At 44.1% G+C, this 25241-nt stretch overlaps 1 protein-coding gene across 1 annotated transcript; it reads left to right on the forward strand.

Moving 5' to 3' along the window:
- The first annotated feature begins 1174 nt into the window (after positions 1–1174).
- On the forward strand, positions 1175–24087 carry SLC10A1 (solute carrier family 10 member 1). The gene is made up of 5 exons (XM_068563817.1): positions 1175–1624; positions 12608–12818; positions 20095–20273; positions 21841–22037; positions 23922–24087. The coding sequence occupies exons 1-5, from the start codon at positions 1269–1271 to the stop codon at positions 24026–24028; spliced, it is 1050 nt and encodes a 349-aa protein (XP_068419918.1). The 5' UTR covers positions 1175–1268; the 3' UTR covers positions 24029–24087.
- The last annotated feature ends 1154 nt before the right edge of the window (positions 24088–25241 follow it).

A 25241-nucleotide genomic window follows, 5' to 3' on the forward strand; every position in this document is an offset into this window, starting at 1 on the left:
CATACCAAGCCACTCCCCACCCCCACAGAGTGGTTCGCACCCTGGTCCCCATCCTGTCCTCGGTAGTCCCACACAAAAAGCCTAATCTCCTGTTTCAGCAACTGTGAAACTATGAGACACCACTCAGGCCTCTTGGGTTCCAGCCCAGCCTAGACGCAATTCTTCTGAAGGCTGCTCCCTGTCCTTCCTCCGAAGGTGCTTTTCCCTAGGCTGGGGTGGGAGGAGGGAGGCCCGGGATGCCACACACACCAGGCGTGCCTGCCTCTGTCCACTGTCACCCGCTCAGCCAGAGCCTGGTTCCCAGACAGGCGCAGAGCCAAAGTAGAGCAGTCAGGACACCGCAAAGAAAAGGCTGTGCGTTCCTGCTTCCTTCTCAGCAAGTTTCCCAAGCAATGGGGCTCCTCGGGCTGCCGGCCAAAGAGCCCGGGCAGAAATAAACCTCCCCAGCCAGGGCTCCTTCAGAGCTGCCCTTTGGGGAAATTGCCCCCAGTCCTCCTGAGGGCCCCTCAGCCATGGCAGCAGGCTCTTCCCCGGAGTTAGGTGTGTGGGGGCACGTTCCTCCCCCGGGGTCCTTGCCGTCAGGTTTGGGGATAGGACCAAGTTTTCCCAGCACAAGTGAGACGGACGCAGGCACCTCTCATCTCCCAGGACAAGGGTCATGGACACATCTTCTCCTGGAAGCCAGCAACTCACCTGCCCCTACCCTGTCCCACACCCCCCTTTCCAAGAGGGAAAGGTAAAACTCAACTCTTGTCATTCCCTGGGGTTTGGGGGCAGATGCAGGTGACCGCCTGGGCATGGGGAGACACCTTCCCCTGAATCAGAAACTGAGGCCTCAGGGGCTGAGCAGAGAACAGAGGGGCTGGACCTGGATTGGTCCCAAGAAATAGAATGCCTGTGGGCGTGCTCAGCGGGGGGATGGGAGGGGGGGGATATAAGCCCTCTTGTCCCAGAAGCAGCCAAGAGGTGAGGGAGGGGTGTGAGTGACACCCAGGAAGACAGCAGAGGCTGAGGAGCTCAGGAGAGGCCAGAACAGCCCTGCAGATAAGGCTCTGGGCTTTCTCTCCTTTGGGGCCAAAGCCAGAGAAAGCACAGCCAGTTGCATAATCCTTCTATTTGCTCAGATCTACATTTTGTCCTGAAGCTCCCTGCCCTGGGAGGTGATTGAGGAAGGCACCCAGCAAGGACTGGGCAGGGCAGGGAGTCAGCAGGCGAGCAAGGGGCGTGCTGGGTCTTCAGCCTTTTTTCCACCGCTGCCGTCCAGGAGGATGGAGGCCCTCAATGAGTCTGCCCAGTTCAACTTCTCCCTGCCGCACAACTTCGGCAAGCGGCCCACCGACTGGGCGCTGAGCGTCGTCCTGGTGATCATGCTGTTAACCATCATGCTCTCACTGGGCTGCACCATGGAGTTCAGCAAGATCAAGGTGCACTTCTGGAAGCCTAAGGGGCTGGCCATCGCCCTGGTGGCGCAGTACGGCGTCATGCCCCTCACTGCCTTTGCACTGGGCAAGGTCTTCCAGCTGAACAACGTCGAGGCACTGGCCATCCTGATCTGTGGCTGCTCACCGGGGGGGAACCTCTCCAACGTCTTCACTCTGGCCATGAAAGGGGACATGAACCTCAGGTAGGACGGGGGGTGAAGAAGGAGCAATCTGGGGACGGCGGCTGCATGGGAGATCACAATCAAGGCGAAGAGGGGGGCCAAAGCCAGAAGCGTGAGTGAGTGGGGGCTGGGTGGGTGCTAGGGCATGGGGTGGCAGGCATTGATTGTCAAGAGCTCACACTGGGCTGGGGACAGGACCTGGGGTACATCTTGGTTTAAGCACCAAGCCAAAGGGGCCCAGCTGGTCCAGGGGCACCCTGGAGAGCCCCCTTACTCCCAGAGTTGCCTCGAATGGGGCACAAGGATTGTCTTGAAGGAGTACCGTACTGACTTAAAGCAAAGGGACCTCTGGAGAACTTTTACCTGTCTGCCAGGCAGGGCAAGTTGTCTGCTTTGAGGCCAGAGATATGAAAGGGAGTGCAGATTAGTTTCAAAGATCTCCAGGGAGATCAAGGTGGCTCGGAACCAAAGAGCACCTCCAATTCCTGCAGAGCAGGAAGGAACTTCCAAAGATTCCCCCCAGCTGTCTGGGCTGCCTTCTCCGAACTTCCCCCATCCGCCCGTCAGACGCAGGAACACTTCGATGCAAAGACACAGCCAGGTAGATCCTAGAGTTTCCCAGGACCAGGTCGGGGTCCCAAGTCCTGATGGGCCTCGCCTTGGCCAAAGTGGTAGGAGGGAAAGAGCAGCAGCCCCACCCAGCTCATCACAGCAGAAATCAGCGAGGGCTCCCTCCTGCAGGGGCTGGTTGAACACCCGTCCTTCCAAACAGGTGGGACTCTGGTCTGGAATGTCTCCCAGGGTGAGGCCATGTCAGGCCTGCTCCAGCTGCAACAGCAGCCCCTGCTGGCTAAAGAAAACTCACCAGCATAAAAGCTCTTGCTTTTATCTAAGCCTCCGTCTCAAGCCGCTCTCTTCTGGTTCGATCCACTATTCCATGCCGGGCAGGGCAGTAAATTCAGACAGTCCATCTGCTTGTGCCTGTCAGTACCCTGTCCCTGGCTGAACTTTACTAAGGAAACTAGCCAGGTATGGAAGCCTCCTCCTGGGGATGCCAAGCGATGCTGGGGTTGATTATTAGATGAAAAAATGATAGTGATCACTGGGGGTTCCCTGGACCTGCCTTCTGAGAAGCTCTGGACTCTCTACCCATATGATTTGACCCTTACTGAGGTGGTCGATGGAGAGAGAGCTTGGCTTGTACAGTCTCCCATGGGAACATATCCAATGTTCGACCACCTCACGGTGAGGAAAATTCTTCCCTCTATCTAATCCAAGTCCTTCCTGCTGCAAAACAAGCTCCTGGTCTTGATCTAGCCTGTGGACAAGGCCCATTGCAGCCTCTGTGTCCTGGAGAGAGAAACTTGTACTATACCTTAATTCTGACGTAGAAGGGTTGCAGGTCAGGAAAGGGGTACTCAGGGCTTCGTGGCTCTGTAGAAGCAGCAGAGCTGGGTGGCAAAGCGTAAAATATCATGGGGGAGCCTCTAAGTGTGAGTGACCAGATGTCCCAGCCTTTTGAGCCAGTGGGTGCCAACGAGGTCTCTTCTGAAACACCTACGTTTCTGAGGCTCTAGGCCTCCACCGGCAGAGCCCCCAGTGACTCATGCTCTCCTGCTAGGCCTCCTGGTCTGGGCACCTGGAAACTGTCACTTCCACCTAGACCCTCAAGAGACAATGCTCTGCCAGGACGGCCACCTTCTACCATAAAGCCCCTACCCGCAGACAAACTTCCCACGCACGTTAAACCAGGCTTCCGACCCCACCGGAGGAGCGAGAATCTCATCCTCCACCATCACGTGCTGCCAGACCTCGAATTCCAAATTGAGTTATTCATCTGGGACAACTTGTTACATGTATTATAATAATGATAATGGTGCTGATAATAAAAGTCAGCCAGGCACTGGGCCAAGCACTTTACATGGGATCCTCATACAGCTTCCCATGAGGAGGTGTTGTAAAGAGCCCCATTCTAGAGATGAGGAAACTGAGACTTAGAGAGGTTAATACATTTGTCCAAGGTCTGAAGGCTCCAAAGCCTGTGCTTTTACTCATATATCTTCAGGGTCGGGTGTGTACATAAATGAACTGAGTGGCTGGAGGGTGACCGCCAGCCTTGGAGACACGGGCCGCCCTCCACGGGGCAGATGCCATGCATCTCTGCCATGGGTGTTGTGGGAACGGGGACTCAGTGCCTGCACAGCTCCCTGCTTTTCAGGAGAAGATGGAGTCCCCCTTTTTATGTGAAATCTCCAAATTTTTAATTATTTGGTAACTCGTTCCAAATTTTTACAACACTGTGCAAGCCAAACAGTACATGACAGAGGCCCAGATGTTACACAGAAGCTATGGGTTTGAGATCTGTGTACAACACCACACGATTTCCCATCTAGAGCAGAAAGGAATGTTAGGACACCTATTCCACTTTACACGTGAGGAAGCGGAAGTCCAGAGACTTTCCAGAGGCTTCCCCGAGAATCTGTGGGCAAGTTGTGTCTGGAGCCATTCCTGGGCTCTCTCTTCCCAGTCATTCTGCCTCACAGCTGGAGTGAGACTGGGGGAGCCGCCGTCACAGGGCGTCGGGCACATTCACGGAGGCTGGGCCGCCAGGTGGGCCTCTCAAGGCAGCCAGGCCCAGCAGCTCCTTCCTCAAGGATGCTGCTAGACATACTCCAAAAAAGGCAGGTGACCCACAAGAGAAAGAGAAAGTGCCCTCATCGGGGACAGAGGAGACAGTGCCAGAGGGAACTGGGCCCCTTTGATGACCACCTCTACCACCCCTCAAGTTCACCTGCTCCCCCTCTCCCCTCCAGCCAGCTCACAGCTGAGACCAGAGCCAATGGCTGAGGGGACAACCCAAGGATTCCCACAGCTCTCCCCACCGTGACAGAGGAAGACTAAGCAGGAGGAGACAGAAGCTACCCGGGTTCCCAGAAGTTTCCCACTTCACCACAGAGACTCTAATGGGTCCCCTCACAACTCTCTCAGCTTCCGCCTCCAGTGCCTCTATTGACAGGAGTTCAAAAACTGATCCTCAAGCAGGGTGTACCGATGCCCCAAAGCAGGCTGTATGCAGTGTTCCGAGAACTTAAGCAGGAAGGGTAAAGAAAAAACCAAATGTGCTCCTTTCTCCCTGGTCCCTGGACCCCTGAGAAGCATCCAGGTCCACAGTGTTACTATGGAACAGATTCCAGTCTCAGAGCTAGAGTCAGGAATTTGCCTCCCATCCCTGTCCTTCAGGGTAACAGGATCATGACAGTCACAGATACCAGAAAGTTAGGACCAGTGCCCAGCACTCGCACCTGCGGAGGAGGTTCGGGGGTCTGGGAGCATGGCTCCCACACACCTCAGTGCATGAGGCTCACCAAGTCTCAGAGCAAATTCCAAAGCTCCCGACATGCCAAGCCAAAGTAAGCATGACTCCTCTGTTCAAGGACATCAGAACAAGCACACAAGTTTTGTGTGGCTTTTCTCCTAAGAAGAAATCAATAGCTAGCACTGTAGCCCTCTGTGTGCCCTTCCCAGTCTCATTCCCCTCTATCCACCCCGAAGGGAGCACCTCCCAGGATTTGACTTTCAGCACTTCCACAGACCCTTTTATACTATTACTATATATGTATATATCCATCAACAAGATACACTGTTGCATTTACATGGTTTTAAATTTTATATAAATGGTATCATACTGCCCATATCATTTGACAGCTTGTTTTTTTGAGATAATAGGTATATAAATAAAAGAGCTACTTCATGCATTTGAACTGCATTATAGTTTGCTTGCATTTATCCATTCTCCTGTTGTCAGACATTTACATGGATTTCATGTTTTGTGGCATGAGCAAGTCCTATGCATGCTCCCCCTGTGCTCACATGTGAGAGCATATATAATGAACGCAGGAGTGCTGGGTCTTGAGGTTCACACATCTTCAACTAACAAGTCTCCAAAGTAGTTATTCCACTTCACACTTCCCAGGGCAGTGTATGAAGAGCCCTGTTTTTCCATGTCTTCATCTGTATTTGGAATTGTCAGACTTCTAAATTTTGTCATCTGGTGAGAGTGAAATGAGTCACGGTGGTTTTAAATTTAATTACATGGGAGGTCTAGCAACTTTTCAAATACTGTTGGCCATTTGGGTGTCCTCTTCTGAAAGTAATGCCCTTTGCCTATTTTTCTATAGGACTGTGGTGTTTTCTTCTCATTAATTTACAGTTATTTGTTGTTTTTACATGTTGCAGCAGTCTACTCACAGTTTTGGGGTTATCCTTACGTTTTGATAATGATGTCTTATAAAACAGAATGTTTAACTTAACCAACTATACGAATATTTTTCCTTGACAGTTTATGTTTCAGGGGTTTCTTTAAGAAATCCTTTACTGCCTTGAAGGTCATAAAGATATTCACCTATGTTTGAAAAGTTTTACAGTTTTGCTTTTCACATGGAGATCTTTGATCAACTTAGAATTTATTATTATGTATGCTGTGATCTAATTTTATCTTTTCCATATGAATAGAGAAAACTCCCAGGACCACTGAGTGAATTTTTCTCCATCAACTTTTAATTCCATCTCTCTCGTTGACCAAATTCGCAAATAAGCATGAGTTTGTGTCTGGGATCTCTCTTCTGTTCTATTGTTCTATGTCTCTATCCTTGAGCCAATATCACACTTTCTTAATTACAGCCTTTTAATAAATCTTGATATCTGAAAGTTGCCCTACCTTGTTGTTCTTGAAAATTACATTAGCTATTCTTGGTCCTTTACTCTTTCACTTGAATTTTGGGATTAAGTCTCACGTCTACAAAAACTATTTCTGGAATTTCGGTTAAATTTGCCTTAAATTTATGGATAAATTTAGAGGCTATCTTTATAATACTGAATCTTCCCATCCATGAAAATGGTACAGATTTTCTTTTATTAATCATTATTTTATACCTATGAAGTTTTATAACTTCTTTCATAAAGATCTTGCATATCTCTTTTAGATTTATTTCTAAATATTTTATAGTTTTTATGAATATTATAAATGGTATCTTTTTAAAAAATTCATTTGCTAATTATTTTTGTAGTATATCAGAACTCGATTGTTTTTTATTGCTAGTGTAATCAAAATTTCACGGATTCTCTTATTTACTAGTTATAATGGAAATTCACTTGGATTTCCTCTGTGGACAGTCCTATCATTGGCATATAATGCAAGTTTAGTTTCTTCCTTTCCCATCCGTATGTTTTTTCTATTTCTTGTTTTGCTGTGCTAGAAAAGACCTATATAGTATAATAGACAATAGGTGATGTGATGGGAACAGGTGTCCTTGCTTTATTCCTCTGATTTTTCACCATTAGGTTTACTATTTCCTGTAGATTTTTGACAGATAACCCTTTTCAGGTTAAGGAATTTCCATTCTGTTGCTAGTGTGCTAATTTTTATCATGCATGAACATTGAATTTTGTTGAATGGCACTTTTCTGCATCTATGATACCATTTTTTCTTTAATCTGATAATACAGTGATATATATCAGTAGATTGTCTAATGTTAAACCATTTTTATATTGCTGGGATAAACCCATTTTGTCCATTGTATTATTTTGTAAAGGCATGGCTAGATTCATTTGGTAACATTTTATTTGTGACTTTTGCTTCTGTGTTCATAAATGAGACTGGACCCTAATTTTCCTTTCTCATAATGTGATTTTCTACCTTTGGTTCTAAAATTTTATTATTCATATATAATAATTTGGGACATGTTTCCACTTTTTTTGCTCTCTATATAATACTGAGGCTATCTGTACTTTGAATGTTTAGTAGAACTCTACTGTAAAACCATATGTACATTGTGTGGGGTTTGGATGACAGGTTTCAAACTACTGATTAAATGTCTTTAGTGATTCTAAGTTGATTCAGGTTTTCAGCTTCATTTTGAGTTAGTTTTTGTAGATTATATTTCCCAGGAAATTGTCCATTCAATCTGAATAGAAAAATGAAAGTATAAGACTGTCCTTGATTTCTTCTATGACTCTCTAAAATCTTTATGGTATCTGAAATTATGTTTCCTTTTGCATTCATAATAACATCAATTTGTGCCCTCTTTCCTTTTTCTTGGTTAGTCTCGCCAGCGGTGTCTATTTTATTAGACTTTGCAAAGAACTTGCTCTTGGTCTAATTGATTCTCTCAGTTAATTTATATAATTTTTAAAGTTTACTCTCTCATCTTTGATATTTTCTTTCTCCTGCTTTCATTAGGTTTACTTTGTTTTTCTTTTCAATTCTTGAGTGAAATGCTTAGCTCATTAATTTTTAATCTTTCTTCTTTTCCTATATAAACATTTCAGGCTATAAATTTTCCTCTAAGAATTAATTTAGCTGCTCCCTAGATTTTTAAAATTATTTTTTGAGATATAATTTATACACCATAAAATTCACCTTTTTAAAGTATATGTCAGTAGTTTATAGTATACTCACAAGGTTGTACAACTACCACAAGTATCTAATTCCAGAACATTTTAATCATCCCTAAATGAAACCCTATACCCATTAGCAGTCAGTCACTCCCATTCCTCTCTCACTCCAGACCTTGGGAACCACTAATCTACTTTCTGTCTCTATAGATTTCAGGTAAATGGAATCATATAATATCCAGCCTTTTATGTTTCTGATTCTTTCACTTACCATAATGTTTTCAAGGCTCATCTTTGTGATAGTACACAGCAGTACTTCATTGCTTTTTATGGCTGAAGAATATTCAATTACATGAATACACCATATTTTGCTTATCCGTTGATATTTTGTTTTCCATTTTTTAGCTATTATAGATAATGCTGCTATGAACGTTTGTATACAAGTATTTGTGTAAACACATGCTGTCAATTCTTGTGGGTATATACCTAGCAGTAGAGTCGCTGGGACATATGATAACTCTATATTTAACTTTTTTTAGAGCTGTCAAACTTTTCCAGAGCAGCTGTACCATTTTACATGCTGATTATGATTTCATATTCAACCCATGAGAGAATTAGAAGTTCTATTTTTCCAATAGTCCTTTTATTATTGACGTCTCAGTTTCACCACTTCTTTTTTCATAGGCCTAAAGTCTCAATTCTGGTCCCTCCCTTGGGCATTAAAACCTAAGCCCCAGATTACCAAGACTAACACCCCACCACCTACCCCATCACACACTGTAGCTTCAGCATGAGTTCACCCACTAAATATTTGGCATTCTTTGTTTCTAGTCCCTGGAAACCTCCCTGTTTCTTACAAGCTCAAGTATGTGCTTAGGTGTCTTAGGTGTTCGTAGAGGGAGGGTTTTCCCATTATTCAGTCCACAATATCCCTTGAGGGTCTCTCCTCGCCTCTGGCAGCTTCTTATTCCTTGTGATACGTCTACCTATTGTGTTCTTGATGGCTATACTCCGGACCCTTTGGACTAGGATGTAGTTGATATTCATTTAAGCCATATTTGACCTCTATGGAAACAATGAAGAAGTGTATATAGTGAATAGGGCTATAGGGAGGAGGGACACACACTTAGTGTGGTTTTCCTGGGGTCTTGTCAAGCCCTCATCCACAACCTTCCCACTAGAATGGAAGCCAGAGCATATATTGTAAGGTGAATGTCTACAAATCCAAGAATGTTCCCTAGCAGCTTCTTCTCTCAGTTGGTCTTTCTGGAGGGCCTCTTCCTACACAGCGTCCTGGGATTAACATGTATGAGATTCCAAATGGAGATGGTAATAGGACAGTTAGGATACAGATTACAGCTGGGAGGATATACTATTATTCAGGATCTGAGACTCACACTCAATTTATCTTAAATAATGTTAAGGATAAACCAGAAAGTAAAGAACATGAGAATATCGGTGTTGGGGACTAGAATATTATTCAAGATAAAAAACAGGTCTGATGACCAGATTATCTTGTCACTTACTCAACAATGTGTAACTATTGCTGCCTTCTCTACTGCTCCACCATTGTGGTCCTTCCATTATTCTGTTTTTACTGCTTTGCTGCTATTTTTTACAGTCCTCCTAATCCTGGCCTCTGTTTACTGCTTTTTCTTTGCATGTTTTTTGATTTTTGCCTGACCATGCCTCCCATGCCTCTCCAAAACCAAGTGCTCTATCACTGTGTACACATTCAAACTCCCCAAGTGAGAAAATGCTCTTGATGTACTTAATCCTTGTTATCTTAGTTAGACAGAATCACTATGTCCAGCCATCCCCTAGGCTCTAAGGCAGGCACTTAGCAACTTAGTAGGTCAGGTGTTATTCTATGTTCCAATGGGCTATAGCCAGAGTGATGGGATCACACAGCTTTCTTCAAAATGGGCTGTGCTATGTCAAGTATAGAGAGCAAAAAGAGTTCTACTACAGAGGAGATCAGAATGGCTCCTTCCACAGTGAAGCACACAGGGACTGAAGCAGTTGGACAGACCTGGGTTCAAATCCTGCCTCAGCCTTCCTATCTGTGTGATCCTGGGCAAGTCACAACTCTTCAAGTCCCCAGCTTCCTCATTAGCAAAAAGGAGATAGTAATGCTTACCTCCTAAGCTACTGGGAAAAAGAAATAAAGCAATGTATGTAAGGTTCTTAGCACAATGCCTGGCACATAGCAGGCACTCCACAAAATAGTCTGTACAGGCATACCTTGGAGATACTGCAGCTTCAATTCCAGACCACTGCAATAAAGCAGAATATCACAATAAAGTGAGTCACATGGATTTTTTGGTTTCCCAGGGCATATAAAAGTTATGTTTAAACTATACTGCGGTCTACTGAGTGTGCAACAGCATTGTGTCTAAAAAAATTTACATACCTTAATTTAAAAATACTTTATTGCTAAAAAATTCTAACCATCATCTGAGCCTTCAGCAAGTTGTAGTTTTTGCTGGTAGAGGGTTTTGCCTCCATGCTGACAGCTGCTGACTGATCAGGGTCGTGGATGCTGAAGGCTGGGGTGGCTGTGACCATTTCTTAAAATAAGACAAGACTGAATCTTCCTTTCACGAATGATTTTGCAGTTTGATAGCATTTTACCCAGAGTAGGACTTCTTTCAAAATTGAAGTCAATCCTTTCAAACCCTGCCACCGCTTTATCAACTAAGTTTATGTAATATTCTAAATGCTTTGTTGTCATTTCAACAATCTTCACAGCATCTTCTCCAGGAGTAGATTCCTTCTCAAGAAACAACTTTCTTTGCTCATCCGTAAGAAGCACTCCTCATCCATTCAAGTTTTATCAGGAGATGGCAGCAATTCAGTGCCATCTTCAGGCGCCACTTCTAGCTCGCTCGCTATTTTCACCCCATCTGCAGTTACTTCCTCCACTGAACTGCTCAAAGTCATCCCTGAGGGTTGAAATCAACTTCTTTTAAACTCCTGTTAATGTTGATATTTTGACCTCTTTCCACGAATCACAAATGTTCTTAATGGCATCTAGAATAGTGAATCCTTTCCAGAAGGTTTTCAACTAACTTTGCACAGATCCATCAGAGGAATCACTATCTATGGCAGCTATAGCCTTACAAAATGTATTTCTTAAATGGTAAGACTTGAAAGCCAAAATTACTCCTTGATCCATGGGCTGCAGAATGGATTTTGTATTAGCAGGCATGAAACAACATGAATCTCTTTGTACGTCTTGAGTGACCAGGTGCATTGTCAATAAGCAGTAACATTTTGAAAGGAATCTTTTTTCTGAGCGGTTGGTCTCAACAGTGAACTTGAAGTATTCAGTAAACCAAGTTGTAAACAGATGTGCTGTCATCCAGGATTTGTTGCTCCATTTATAGAGCACAGAGTAGATTTAGCATAATCCTTAAGGGCCCTAGGATTTTGGGAATAAGCATTGGCTTCAACTTAAAGTCACCAGTTGCATTAGCCCCTAACAAGAGAATCAGCCTGTCCTTTGAAGCTTTGAAGCCAGGCATCGACTTCTCCTCTCTAGCTATGAAAGTCCTAGATGGCATCTTCTTCCAGTAGAACACTGTTTCATCTACATTGAAAATCTGTTGTTTAGTGGAGCCACCTTCATTGATGATCTTAGCTAGATCTTCTGGATAACTTGCAGCTTCTACATCAGCACTTGCTGCTTCACCTTGCACTTTCATGTTGTGGAGATGATGTCTTTCCTTAAACCTCATGAACCAACCTCTGCTAGCTTCAAACTTTTCTTCTGCAGGTTCCTCACCTCTCTCAGCCTTCCTAGAACTGAAGAGAGTTCGAGCCTTGCTCTGGATTAGTCTTTGGCTTAAGTGTATGCTGTGGCTGGTTTGATCCTCTCTCCAGACCACTCAGACTTTCTCCGTATCAGCACTAAGGCTTTTTTGCTTTCTTATCATTCGAGTGTTCACTGGGGTAGCACTTCTAATTTCCTTCAAGAACTTTTCCTTTGCATTTACAACTTGGCTAAATGTTTGGGGAAAGAGGCCTAGCTTTCAGTCTATCTGGGCTTTCCACAGGCCTTCCTCACTAAGTGTAATCATTTCTAGCTTTTGATTTAAAAACATGAGAGACATGTGACTCTTCCTTTCACTTGAACACTTAGACACCATTGTAGGGTTAGTTAGTAACTGGTCTAATTTCAATATTGTTGTGTCTCAGGGAATAAGGAGGCCCCAGGAGAGAGAGAGAGAAGGGGGAACAGCCAGTCGGAGGAGTAGTCAGAACACACACAACATTTATATCCTTTGAGTTCACCGTCTTACATGGGCGTGATTCGCAGTGCCCCAAAACAATTACAATAGTAACATCAAAAATCACCATAACAAATATAAAGAAAAAGCTTGAAATATTGCGAGACTTACTAAAATGTGACAGAGACATGAAGTGAGCAAATGCTGTTGGAAAAATAGCACCGATAGACTTGCTTGATGCAGGGTTGCCACAAACCCTTACTTTGTAAAAAAAAAAAAAAAACAATAAACAAACACAGCTGCAAAACGCAATAAAATGAGGTTATGCCTGTATTAACGGGCTCTCTCTCTCTGCACTCTTCCTATGTCTCCCACCCAGCATCGTGATGACCACCTGCTCCACCTTCTTCGCCCTGGGCATGATGCCCCTCCTCCTGTACATTTACTCCAGGGGCATCTATGATGGGACCCTGAAGGACAAGGTGCCCTATGGTGCCATCATCATATCACTGATCCTGATTCTCATTCCTTGCACCATAGGCATCATCCTCAAATCCAAACGGCCACAATACGTACCTTATGTCACCAAGGTAAGAACCTGGGGGCCTGGGCAGGGAGCGAGAACACCACCATCATCACAGTGAATGGCTTGAGGCAAGTCATTTGGGCTTTTTCCATGTCAGTTTCCTTCCCTGTTTAAACAAAACAAAAAAAGTCTGCTATTGGTACAACCTACTTCATGGGATTGTAATGTACATGAGAATATTTTTGAAGAGTTAGGAGAAAAACAGTAAAACACCACACACAACTGTAAGGTATAATCATTTTTTTAATAATAAAATTAAACTTTTATCATGTACCTAGTAGCTGCTAAGTTTTATGCTACACTCTCTGAGGAGTCACTGTCCTCGAAGTTTGTTTGCAGAAAGTCAATAATAGATGAGAAACAAGATCCAACACAATGTACAATCAGGTATTGGCAGAATGTAAGGAGGTGAGGTTAGTGAGGGCCAGGTGGTCAAGGAAGGCTTCCTTAGAGGATGGAAGGAGGGGGCGGGGCTTCAGCCAGACCATGAAGAAAGGGTTGGATTTGGGTAAGCCTAGGGAGATGCCTGAATAGAGGAGTTCCAAGGGAGATCACGGGTAAACATGGCTGACTGGATGAGAAGCCAGAGGGGAGGAGGCCAGGGGGAGAGGTGGTAGGCACACTTGTAGCACTTTAGGAGTGGGATAGGAGGAAAGTGGAGTGAGTTGGCCCCAGCAGGTGGAGGGGTGTGCTGTGAGGGCATCACGCCACTGCCCTGCCTTTGGAAAAATCAGACTTGTAGAGTGAGTGGTTCCTCTACCAACTCTTGTGACCTTGGAGCTCAGTTCCCATCAGTCTCTCCTCTGGCTCACTGCTCAGCCCGGGATCCCAGGCTCCATCCTGGTCCTCAGGAAAATCTCGCCTCCTTGAAGGCCTGTTTTGGTCCCTGCCCCTGGATCTATGCCTTTGGGCCGGGCTACAGGGCATACTACTTGGAGGCCCAAGGCTTCCAGCAGCTTCGGGCCTGGAACAAAGAGGTTTGGTCAGGTTTCCAGGGTCTTTTGATTTTCACACTACCATTGTCAAGGGTAGTTTTTGCCCTTGTCCCGGTGTAGTCCTAATACCATGGCCACAGTCCCCCTCCCCACCTGTTGAAGATGTGAAGTCATTCCTCCTCCTGCCAAATGGCTCATCACCCCACTCTACTCTGGATGGCATCTTCCGTTCTCTCCACCCTTACTTCTCAGAAATCTCCTTTTATTGATCGTGTCCTCTACCCCCATAGCCTCCTCCCCACCTTGCTCTCATTTCTAGAACGTTTCCATATTAGTTCTTCACAGTCAACATTGATACTGGTTCACATCTCTCCTTTTTTTTTTTTACTAAGTAGAGTCACTGGACTCTACTTCTCGCTCCAGCCAACACCTCTCTTTCCTCCCCTTCCTAGCCATGCTCCTGGGAGTCACCCGTTGCCCCCACCCACCTTCCACTCTCACCACACTGGCCCCCAGGACTGTTCTCTAGTGACCAGGCCTCAACAGTCTCTACTCCTTGGCCTCCCATCCACTCAGCATCTTGATGACCACCTGCTCTACTTTCTTCACCAAATCCAATGGACATGTCTCAACTCTTCTTTTAGCAGCTTTTGGTATGGCTGACCACTGCCTCCTTCTCAAAAATCTTCTTCCTCAGCTTCAGTGACAGGGCACCTGCTTTCCTACCACGTCTCTGGCACTTCTTTTCAGACTCCCTTGTGAGTTCCTCTGGTAAAAGTTACTTCTCTGCATTCAGCCCAAGCTTTCTGCTTTTCTTGCTTTTCTTCCCTAAGCCCAGGACCTCCCCACCATGACATCTGGTCCATCTCAACAGCCACCTGCAAGCTGATGACTATCAGAACAGTATCTTCAGCTCTCAGCTCTCTCCTGACTCCTGAATCCATTAACTGCCAAATCTTTCTACCTGAATATGCCTCAGGCATTTAAAATTCAGTATGTCTTAAATTTAAACCACCTCCTTAAGCCTGCTCTTCCCCTCCTCGCCCTGTGTGATTATCTCAGTGAATGGCATTCAACGTGCCCCACCGCCTGAGCCGGAAACCGGACTGTCATTCTCCACGTCCTCTCCCTCCCCACTCACACACATCAGTGATTGTCAGTTCTGCCTTCTTTTGCTTGAACCCATGTCTCTCCATCCCTGTGTCTACTGTCTTCATTCAGGCACTCTCCTCTCTCACTAGACAACTCAGCCTTCTAACCTGGCTCCCTGACCCAGTTTTAACCTGAGTCTGGAAAGAAACTATCATGTCACTCCACTGCTTAAAGGCCTTAACTGGTTCCTTAAACTCCCCCAGGAGTCATGTGGCTCCTCAGCACTTTCTTGATTTGGTCTCAACCAACCTCTCCAGTGTCAGCTCTCTTCTTTGCACATGCCCCACTGGACTCACTCCCACTCACCCTTCAAGTCTCAACACAATTAGCACCTCATCTAGGAAGTTTTCCTTAACCCACAAGCCTGGGCAGGATGCTTGTCCTACTTGCTCCCATTATCACCCAACACCATTGCAGCATGTATCATACTGTATTATAAATACCCACTCCATTTTTATTCCCCACCCACCTGCAAAAAGCAACATCCTAAGGCTGTGTCTCAACACTGACTTCTCAACACTCACAGCTAATACCTGAGAATAAACAAAGGAATAAAGGGCAAGTCCTGTCTCTCCCACACATTAGCAGAAAAACAAACAAAAAAACCAGAAACATGTGTCTATCATTTCACTTACTCAAGATAGTTTATGGGATATAGGAATAAAGAAAAAAAAAATCACAGAACATAAAAATGTGAAGTGACTCCTGATATCACTTAAAGCAGCTCTGCCCCCCTCCACTTTATAGGTGAAACCAAAGACTAGAACCCCAAGTGCAACTGATGTAAGAACATGTCTCCTTACCTCAGAATAAAGTGTTCTTCTGAGAAAGACAAATACAAATATGTGGTACATATATACGATGGAATACTACTCAGCCATAAAAAAGAACAAAATAATGACATTTGCACAACATGGATGGACCTAGAGATTATCCTACTAAGTGAAGTAAGTCAGGAAGAGAAAGACAAATACCATATGATATCACTTATATGTGATATCTAAAATATGACATAAATGAACTTATCCATGAAACAGACTCACAGATGTAAAGAAAAGACTTGTGGTTGCTGGGGGCAGGGGGTAGGGAAGGGATGGAGTGGAAGTTTGGGGTTAGCAGATGCAAACTATTATATATAGAATGGATGGACAACAAGGTCCTACTGTATAGCACAGGGAACTATATTCAATATACTGTGATAAACCATAATGGAAAAGAATATGAAATATATACATGTATAACTGAGTCACTTTGCTGTATGGCAGAAATTAACACAACATTGTAAATCAACTACACTTCAATTAAAAAAAAAAAAGTGTTCTTCTGAGGATGCAAAAAGAATCTCAGATCTTAAAGTGAGAAAGGCCTTCAAGATGAAGTTCAGTCTCCTGCCTTATTCTCATTTTACAGATAGAATTACTGAAGCCCAGGGAATGTCTCCTGTTCCTCTTGTGTTACACATCCGTGACTCAATTCCACAGCAAAAAATGGAGTCAAAATGACCCCAGAGAACATTAAAAGGGCTGAGATATACTTGGGCTGGAAAGACAGAGGCCAGTAACAAAGAATCACATAAAATGCAGGTGTATCTTGGGACACTTTGCTGCTGGCCAAACCTCCAAGGTTAGACAAGCAGCAGGGCAACAGCTCCATTTATCAATTACTCCCAAACGGGAATCACTCCTGTGAGGATGCAGAGAAAAACAAGTGGTCAAGATGCAAATGCTGAAGTTTCCTTGTGTGATGTTTCTTTGAGGACTATGCTCATCCTTCATCTTCCTGTTTCATAATATAGTGAGTTACAAGCTAGAAAATGAGCAATTGTCCCAGCCTCTTTGCGCACCTAACACTCCTAGAGACTTTCAAATCAAAATTATCCAACTTCTGGTAACTGGCTCTGGCAGAAGGTTAGGGTTACCTGCTCAAACTCTGCTCAACCAGTTGCATTCCCTAGAAGGAGGTCACATTTAGACATGCCAAGATACAATTTCAGGGATGCCTCATTTGGAAAGGCAATTCAAGTAGTACTTTAACTTACCCATGCAAGGGTTTATTCACGCCTACGTGGTTAGAAAGTTGGTGAACCTGAGCATGACATGGTCTAAGAGCCACTCTTACCATAAGCCATCCACCACTCTTCAATAAGGATCCCGCCCTGACACTGACTCAACCGCTCTACCTATGCTTTTCCCATACCTGCTGCTACTGATGAACTGACCTGACTCTCCTATGTTTCACAGCTTCTGCCAACTCGTGGCTTCTGCTGCTCCCAGGCCTCCGTGTCAAAATTTTAACACTTGCCTCTGCTCTTGCTTCCCTCTCTGTAACTCTGCAAACTCCCTAAACAAGAGGAAGGATCTCACTAGTTAGGTCATTCACCAACCTGCCTAGGTCACCGATGAGAGAAGAGTTGGGCCAGGTTATCTCCTGGATCACTGGCAAGCTGAGTCGGCTACCCATGAAAGGACACTCATCACAGCTTCAATCAGCGATGACAGGGCAGTGCAGGTGGTAGAAAACATGGTGACCTATGAAGAAGCACCCACCTATGGCCTCTTTTCTCAGCAGGAGGTCATGGACGTGAGATGGCCACAAAGAGCAGGACTGAGAGTGACAAAAAACTTTGGGATGTTAAATTCCTCTCCTTTCCCTATGAGTAGTAATAGGAGCTACAATTTAGTCAGTGGTCCTAATATGCCAGGTCCTGTGCTGTCAACCTCACTCAAGAGAGGTTGCATGACTCACCAGTTTACACGTCTTGAGGACGGCTTTCACACCTGGGTCACAGCATTGTCTGTGCTCACAACCACTCCAAAGGCCTCAAGACTGGGAGAACGAAAGTGCGGGGATGAGAGTGATACCCACACAGAGAAAGAGGGCTTCTGGATTCATTCACAATCCCTGCAGCCCAGTACGCCCTATGTTATCCACTACACTCTTTTGATAGGGGCAAAAACTGGACATTAGGTAGACGACAAACCCAAAAGGAAGAAATTAACTCAAAATGCAAGGGCAAACCAAGCAGCTCATCAGTCTTTCAATGAAACCTGAAGCATGTTGTTACTGGTGAGATTCCTTCCTTTCCTGGGACAGGACCACCATCAGTACAGGTGATGTTTCATATGATCATTATCAGTTGCAACATGGCTTAAAAACACAGAAATGCAGAACTGTACAGCTGAAATTAGAGCAATATAAGTAAATGTTAAAATGTCACTAGGACAACATTGTAATGTAATTAATGCCACTGAATTATACACTCAAAAATGGTTAAAATGGCAACTTTTGTGTTATATGTATTTTACTGCAATTTTTTAAAATGGTACTGGGAAATATAAAACGCCACATGTGCGAATGAGCTGGAAACAGAACCAAAACATATAACCATTACAAAACAACACGGTAAGTTCAAGAAAAGTTTGCTATATATCCTTTTACTCAGAAGATGAGAGGGACAGAGGCTTAGGTGTATGCATATATTTCATCAGTTTAGTGTGTCATCCTCTAAAATGCACAGACATGTAAGCACACTTTGAAAGCTTGCATCCTTGTTACATGCTGAAAAATCTTAACATTCTAATTTCATAAATCTGCCTATTGAAAATTTTAAATGGTATGTCAGATGTTAACTATAAATAATATATTTTAAAACAAATAAAAATATACCATTGTTCCCAATGACAGTTGCTTTCACAGCACTTACCTGAGGCAGGGTGGACCTGCACTTTTTTTTTTTTTTTAATTGGAGTATAATTGCTTTGCAATGTTGTGTTAGTTTCTACTGTACAATGAAGCGAGTCAGCTATATATGTATACCTATAACCCCTACCTCTTGGACCTCCCTCCCACCCCCGCCATCCTACCCATCTAGGTCATCACAGAGCACCGAGCTGAGCTTCCTGTGCTTTATAGCATGTTCCTGCTAGCTAGCTATCTTACGCATGGTAGTGTGTATATGTCAATCCTAATCTCCCAATTCGTCCCACCCTCCCCTTCCCGCCATGTCCACATGTCCATTCTCCAGTCTACGTCTCTATTCCTGCCCTGCGAATAGGTTCATCTGTACCATTTTTCTAGATTACACATATGTGCGTTAATATACGGTATTTTTCTCTTTCCGGCTTACTTTACCCTGTATGACAGACTCTAGGTCCATCTACCTCGCTACAAATGACCCAATTTCGCTCCTTTTTATGGCTGAGTAGTATTCCATTATATGTATGTACCACATGTTCTTTATCCATTCATCTGTCGTTGGACATTTAGGTTGTTTCCATGTCCTGGCTATTGTAAATAGTGCTGCAATGAACATTGGGGTACATGTGTCCTTTTGAATTATGGTTTTCTCAGGGTATACGCCCAGTAGTGAGATTGCTGGGTCGTATGGTAGTTCTATTTTTCGTTTTTTAAGGAACCTCCATACTGTTCTCCACGGCAGCTGTATCAATTCACATTCCCACCAACAGGGACCCGAACTGTTTCTGATGAAGCCATTATTGCCTGAGCCATTTTCAAACTCCTTTTGGGAACTTTCTTATCATCCAATCTGCAGGTCACGCAAGAAAATAGGCTCATCCCTTTACAGTTATACATCATTTAGGATCTAAAACCACATTACCTGACTTCATTACCTGCTTTAACCAGCTTTGCTTCAAATGCCTTTTGGCCATTTCCAGAAGTTAAATTCATCATAAAATGGATGGATGAAGTCCCTACCCGTAATGGAGGTATTCAAGACAAGTATGACAGGTTCCAAGAATAACTTCTCCTGAGCTCCAAAATATCCACAGCAACGGCAGTATTGTAGGGATATGTAGACGGGCTTCAGAGACTTTGAAAGAGAACTTTCATTTACAATATCCACTTTGCCAGAGGACTGAATACTCTCATCCTTCAGAGCCATAGCACTTCACTGAAAACGTGCCATACAGAGATGTCAATCAGAAGCTGTGCTTGGCTGAGTCTTCAGTAACATGTGTTAATCAGATCTATGACCTCCAGGAAGCTTCCCAGCTACGGATAAGAAATCCAAAAAGATGAAAGATAAAGGTCTTTCACATTCCCTCCCACTTCAAATACATTTATTAAAATGTTTTCCGCCTCCAATATCCACCAGTGTTTCCCCAGCCCTCTCCGCTCTTCCATATCCCCAGTATCCTTCTAATTGCATTTTCTCCTTGTCCTTATTCACAGGGAGGGATGATCCTCCTGCTTTTGTGCAGTGTGGCTGTCGTAGTGCTCTCTGTCCTCAATGTGGGCAAGAGCATTTTGTTTGTCATGACACCACACTTGCTGGCCACCTCCTCCCTGATGCCTTTCATCGGCTTCCTGCTAGGCTACATTCTCTCTGCTCTGTTCCGCCTTAACAGACGGTAGGTATTATTTTAGGTCCCACTGTCCCACGGGTCTCATGCTCATCCTTGTCTCTCAGAAAAAGGTAAGATCCATGATCTCGGGAAGGCATTTTTCAAGCAATATATTCAAATGTATCAACTGAACAAGGAACTCTGGACTGAGGAATACTGGAGAGGGAAGGTACTAAACGAATAACACAGACCCAGAAACAAAACACAGAGACCAGAGGCATCGAATCATCCAAAGGGCAGCAGTTCACGGCAAAGTGCTCCCTCCAGAGCCTAGATTCCACCTCCTGCCCAACTCCCTGGTGGCAAATGGCGGTGGAGTAGCTCCATGTCTTCATGACAAGCGCTGACAACCCCTTTCCCACTTCTCCTCCCTTTCTGTCTAGGTTTTAGTCTTGACACAACACCTTGGGGTGGCAACTCTGCTAAGTGGCACTCAGAGCTGAAGTAGTTGCGGACCTCTGCTATAGCCTAATCTAATTCAAAAACACACCTGCTACTTTAGGGGAACAGTCAGCTTGAGTGCCCGGTGTGGACACATCAGGCACCCTAGGCACCCTGTCTATACAGAGTGGTACCCCATTTCAAGATTTCCTATTTTCAGCCACATGGCAGACAGATGTTTACGCAGGAGTCTAAACAGCAGCACTCCAGCCTCGCACCACAACGCCCCGAACAGCTGTTTTTAAAATACAATTTTAAAATAATTATCCATTTCAAAAACCAGGCTAATTTAATAAAGAACAAATTACTGTAGGATGCAACACACAGCGATAAACTAGTCAAAAAGGCTGCCAATGACCGCTCATGAATTTTCACAAAGACAATGATACAGGTCATGATAAATGGCCACAGCATCAAGTGCCATCACAGTAGTCTCCTTCACAGTAAATGTGCTGAGACACTGCTGGCGATTTTTTTTAGCAAAGAACTATTTTAATATACTAATTGCACTTCAGTGAATAAAATGTTGTATTAAATGTTAACAAACATTCCATTCTTTAATCCATAAAATGGAAAGCAAAACCGAGAATGTGCTCCAAAGACAGATAATGGAACCAAGCTTTTATTTAATCATTGTGTTTTGGAGTTAAAGATGTCCAAGCCATAAAGTGGACCACAGGGCAAGGTTCCCAGACATTTAGACAATCTTCTACTTTACATTTAAATTCTAACTGTCCTATATGTAAGCCCAACATATGCCAATGAATGATACTGGCTCCCATCTTCCTTTTATCCCTCCAGCCAGACATTTCTCCAAAATTCACTTTGATAATCCCACAAGTGACAAATTGTAGATTTCCAAGCTACTCAAAAATTCCCTCATAAAAACTCCCCCACAGGAACCTAACAGTCACCATCTCCCACAAGGCTGGATTGGTGATATAAGAGATGGGCCAACTCAACTGTTCTCAAAACCGTGCACTCCACACATGTGGCTCATTTGCATCTTCCTGTGTGTTAGTCACTGTCAGTTTCTCTTAGAGTATTTGGGAGAAAGGAGATGAGCGAGTGAAGTTGCACCCTCACATCCCTTCTCTGAGGGCACATGGGGTTGTTTTTTTAACCTACACAGGTGCAGACGCACCGTCAGCATGGAGACTGGATGCCAAAATATTCAACTCTGCTCCACCATCCTCAACGTGACCTTCCCCCCTGAAGTCATTGGACCACTTTTCTTCTTTCCTCTCCTCTATATGATTTTCCAGCTTGGAGAAGGGCTTCTCCTCATTGCCATCTTTCGGTGCTATGAGAAAATCAAGCCTTCCAAGCGTAAGTACTGAACTGTTCCCCTTTTGAGCTCTGCTCCCATTTCGGACGTGATTCTGCCAGCAACCGTCTCCAGCAAGGACCTTTTGGATGGGGCTGTGACCCATAAAGTCATTAGGAACCTGGCAGCACCAATAAGCAGGAAGGGATTTCAAAGAACCAGGACTAACTATAATAACTGCACTTCATTTTTGCTGGGAGAATCAGCTGTGGAGTTTGCCTCATAGAACAGAGGCGATTTGGGCTGCTTTAACTGGGGAGACCATGTAGGACTCAGGGTATAGAAATAGGACAGAACTGTCTTGGACATTACATAGTTGTGAGATGTTGTGTGAAAAGCCCTATCCACAAGAAGTCACTAAGTTTCCATGTTAAGAGTAGGTTCTCAAGCCATGGAGCCAGGTCAGAGCCCCAGCACCACTGGCACTCCTATATGAGAAAACGTGAAAGCAATGCAGCCCAATAATCCTGAATCAAAAAGTGAGGATTCCAACTCTGGTTACACAGTAAACAAAACTTAGGTATAAGCTTATTAATAACTACTATCAAAATAATCTAATTTAATATGATTTAATGTAATTACCACTGGATTAAATCACTTCCTAGCCAAGAGCACCTCCTTTCTAAGATGCTTAGAGTATTTCATTCTCTTCAAGATATAATCAAACCTCAAGAAAGCCCACTGAGTCCCTTCCTCAAAGTGAACATCAAAACCCCCTGGTTTTTCTTCAAACCAGAAAACTCAAATCTCAGTTGGTAACATATTTCAGTATTTTATAACTCTAAACATTATTAGTATATTCATCTCAACCACTCAAATCCTTCAATTGACTCATTTCCCACAAACTTGAGGATGCCTTGGAGACCTCTTCTAGACCCTGGAGACTGATTTACACCCTATGAGAAAGATACAACTTACCCTGGTAGAATTTATCATCTTATAGTAGCAAATGAAGACTTACAATTAACTTAAAAGATGTAGAATTGGTTATCAAGCAGCCAAAAAGAAACCAATAAATAAGTAACCATACTTCAGAACCATTTTTACTAAGCTTTGGTTCAAAACTACAGCGGAGCTGTGGAAAACAATCTAATCTGATACTTCTCTTGAGAGCAACTCAAGATATTTGTTACCCATTGAACACTCCACCCTCTTTAACAAAAAAAGCAGATTCCCAGGTTTGCAGTTTTAGTCCAAGAAAGGCCTGAAATGCCCTCAAGAGGCCATATTCTGAGTCTCTGGCTCTCAAAACCAATGTACCTAGCAAGACCCCTGCGGCAAAACGAAGTGCAAATAACTCACATCTTTGGAGCTCTTGTACTGTCTGGGCCCAAGCAGCAGTGCTCAAGTTAAAGAATCTGTCACAAGTTTTTGTGCTTTTGACCCTTGTACCCTTCTAGAGAGATGGGAGAACAGGAAAGGGGGACCATAATCGTAGCTCCTCACCACCGCCATGCAGGCAGAAAAAGGGGTAGACCCGACACCACAATGATAGGGGTATGGAAACACCCCTTGGAAGACTTCCCACTTAATGCATTTTCCTCCCTGCCCCCACTGGCTCCCAGAATGCAACAGTCAACCTTTGCTTACATAAACTCAACTCCCCATCTGTACTGTGTGTACTAAGAAGTTAGAGATGGAGTGATGAAGAGTCAGTGCTCTTTATTAGATCTTTTGTTACTAGTATTACCATTAGGGATGTTGAGGGGAAAGCAAATCTTCCCTCAGTTTAAGTCACGGGAGAAGAGGTGGTAAAGAGATGGGGGGAGAAAACAAAAACACAGGACACCTGGGAGTAAGTTGGTATTCTTTTATCTCCCAGATAGAACAAGTTTTTTAACTACTCTTTTGTTCTTCCTAACCTATGACCCTTTTCAACTTTACAGATAAAACAGAAATGATCTACAAAGCTGACACAACTGAAGAAACCATTCCAACAGCTCTGGGAAATGGCACCCACAAAGGGGAGGCGTGCCCCCCTTACACAGCCTAGCCTTCCCCAGTGACCTGGATTCTGGTCAGAAGGCAATTCAGAAAGCCAACGTGGCAAAATATACACAGAGCAGAAAGATGAAACACCATCAGGGGGGTCTGAGTCTTTCTCTAGCATTTCCAGCATAAACTACCAGAATCATCAAGCCTTGCGTGGAGGACAAACTGGCAGTCTACCCCAAAAAGCCTCACCTATTCCCAGCTTAGAACTTGATACTTGTCTAAAAAATAAAAGACTTATTCAATGACAGCCCTGCGAAGGCAGGAACCAAAACTGCCTTTTGCCCTTGCATCTCTAGAACAGTGCCTGATAGGCATAAAAAAGCAATTTCTGAACTAGTCAATAAATGGGTTTTTACCCTAAAATCAAATACCCAAATTCTGTTCCAAGTTTTGTGACCCAAAAGGGAAATACATGCTCAGAGTACTGTAGGATTAATAGACTTCAGAAGTCCTTTCTAACCTTAAATATTCAGATCCCATTCCTTCCCTTTTGACGTCACTGGAATTAAAGCTCCTGAGAACATGACACCAAGTATGCAAAAGCAGACAAAATAAAAGTGCAAAAACAGTTGGATAAGACAAACTCAAAACCTCAGCTATAATGAAATGAAAGAACATTTTAAAGAACACAATTCCAGAAGAGAAGGAAAACTTTAAAAAAGAAAAGCCAGAAAACAAGTACAAATACCAACAGAATAGTTTCACAAATCTAATCATCTATCCCATCACTTCATTAGGTATCAGTAGTTTTCACATTATGCTCCCTCCAAATTCAGAGTACTGTACGCTATTGCCGAAATTAGTGGTTGCTAAGTCAAAGTAAAGTAACTAAAATCCTTAAGTTTCAAATCTTCCCCAATGAAATTTAGACGTTTTCCATCTGGCTCATAGGCATAAAAAACTAGGTGACAGGGCTTCCCTGGTGGCGCAGTGGTTAAGAATCCACCTGCCAATGCAGGGTACACGGGTTCAAGCCCTGGTCTAGGAAGACCCACATGCCGCGGAGCAACTAAGCCCGTGCGCCACAACTATGGAGCCTGCGCTCTAGAGCCCGCGTACCTAGAGCCCGTGCTCCGCAACAAAAGCCACCGCAATGAGAAGCCCGTGCACTGCAATGAAGAGTAGCCCCTGCTGGCCGCAACTAAAGAAAGCCCACGCACAGCAACGAAGACCCAACGCAGCCATAAATAATCTAAAAAAAAAAAACCTAG

Source organism: Eschrichtius robustus, chromosome 1 (assembly GCF_028021215.1).
Source record: "Eschrichtius robustus isolate mEscRob2 chromosome 1, mEscRob2.pri, whole genome shotgun sequence".
Lineage (NCBI taxonomy): Eukaryota > Metazoa > Chordata > Mammalia > Artiodactyla > Eschrichtiidae > Eschrichtius > Eschrichtius robustus.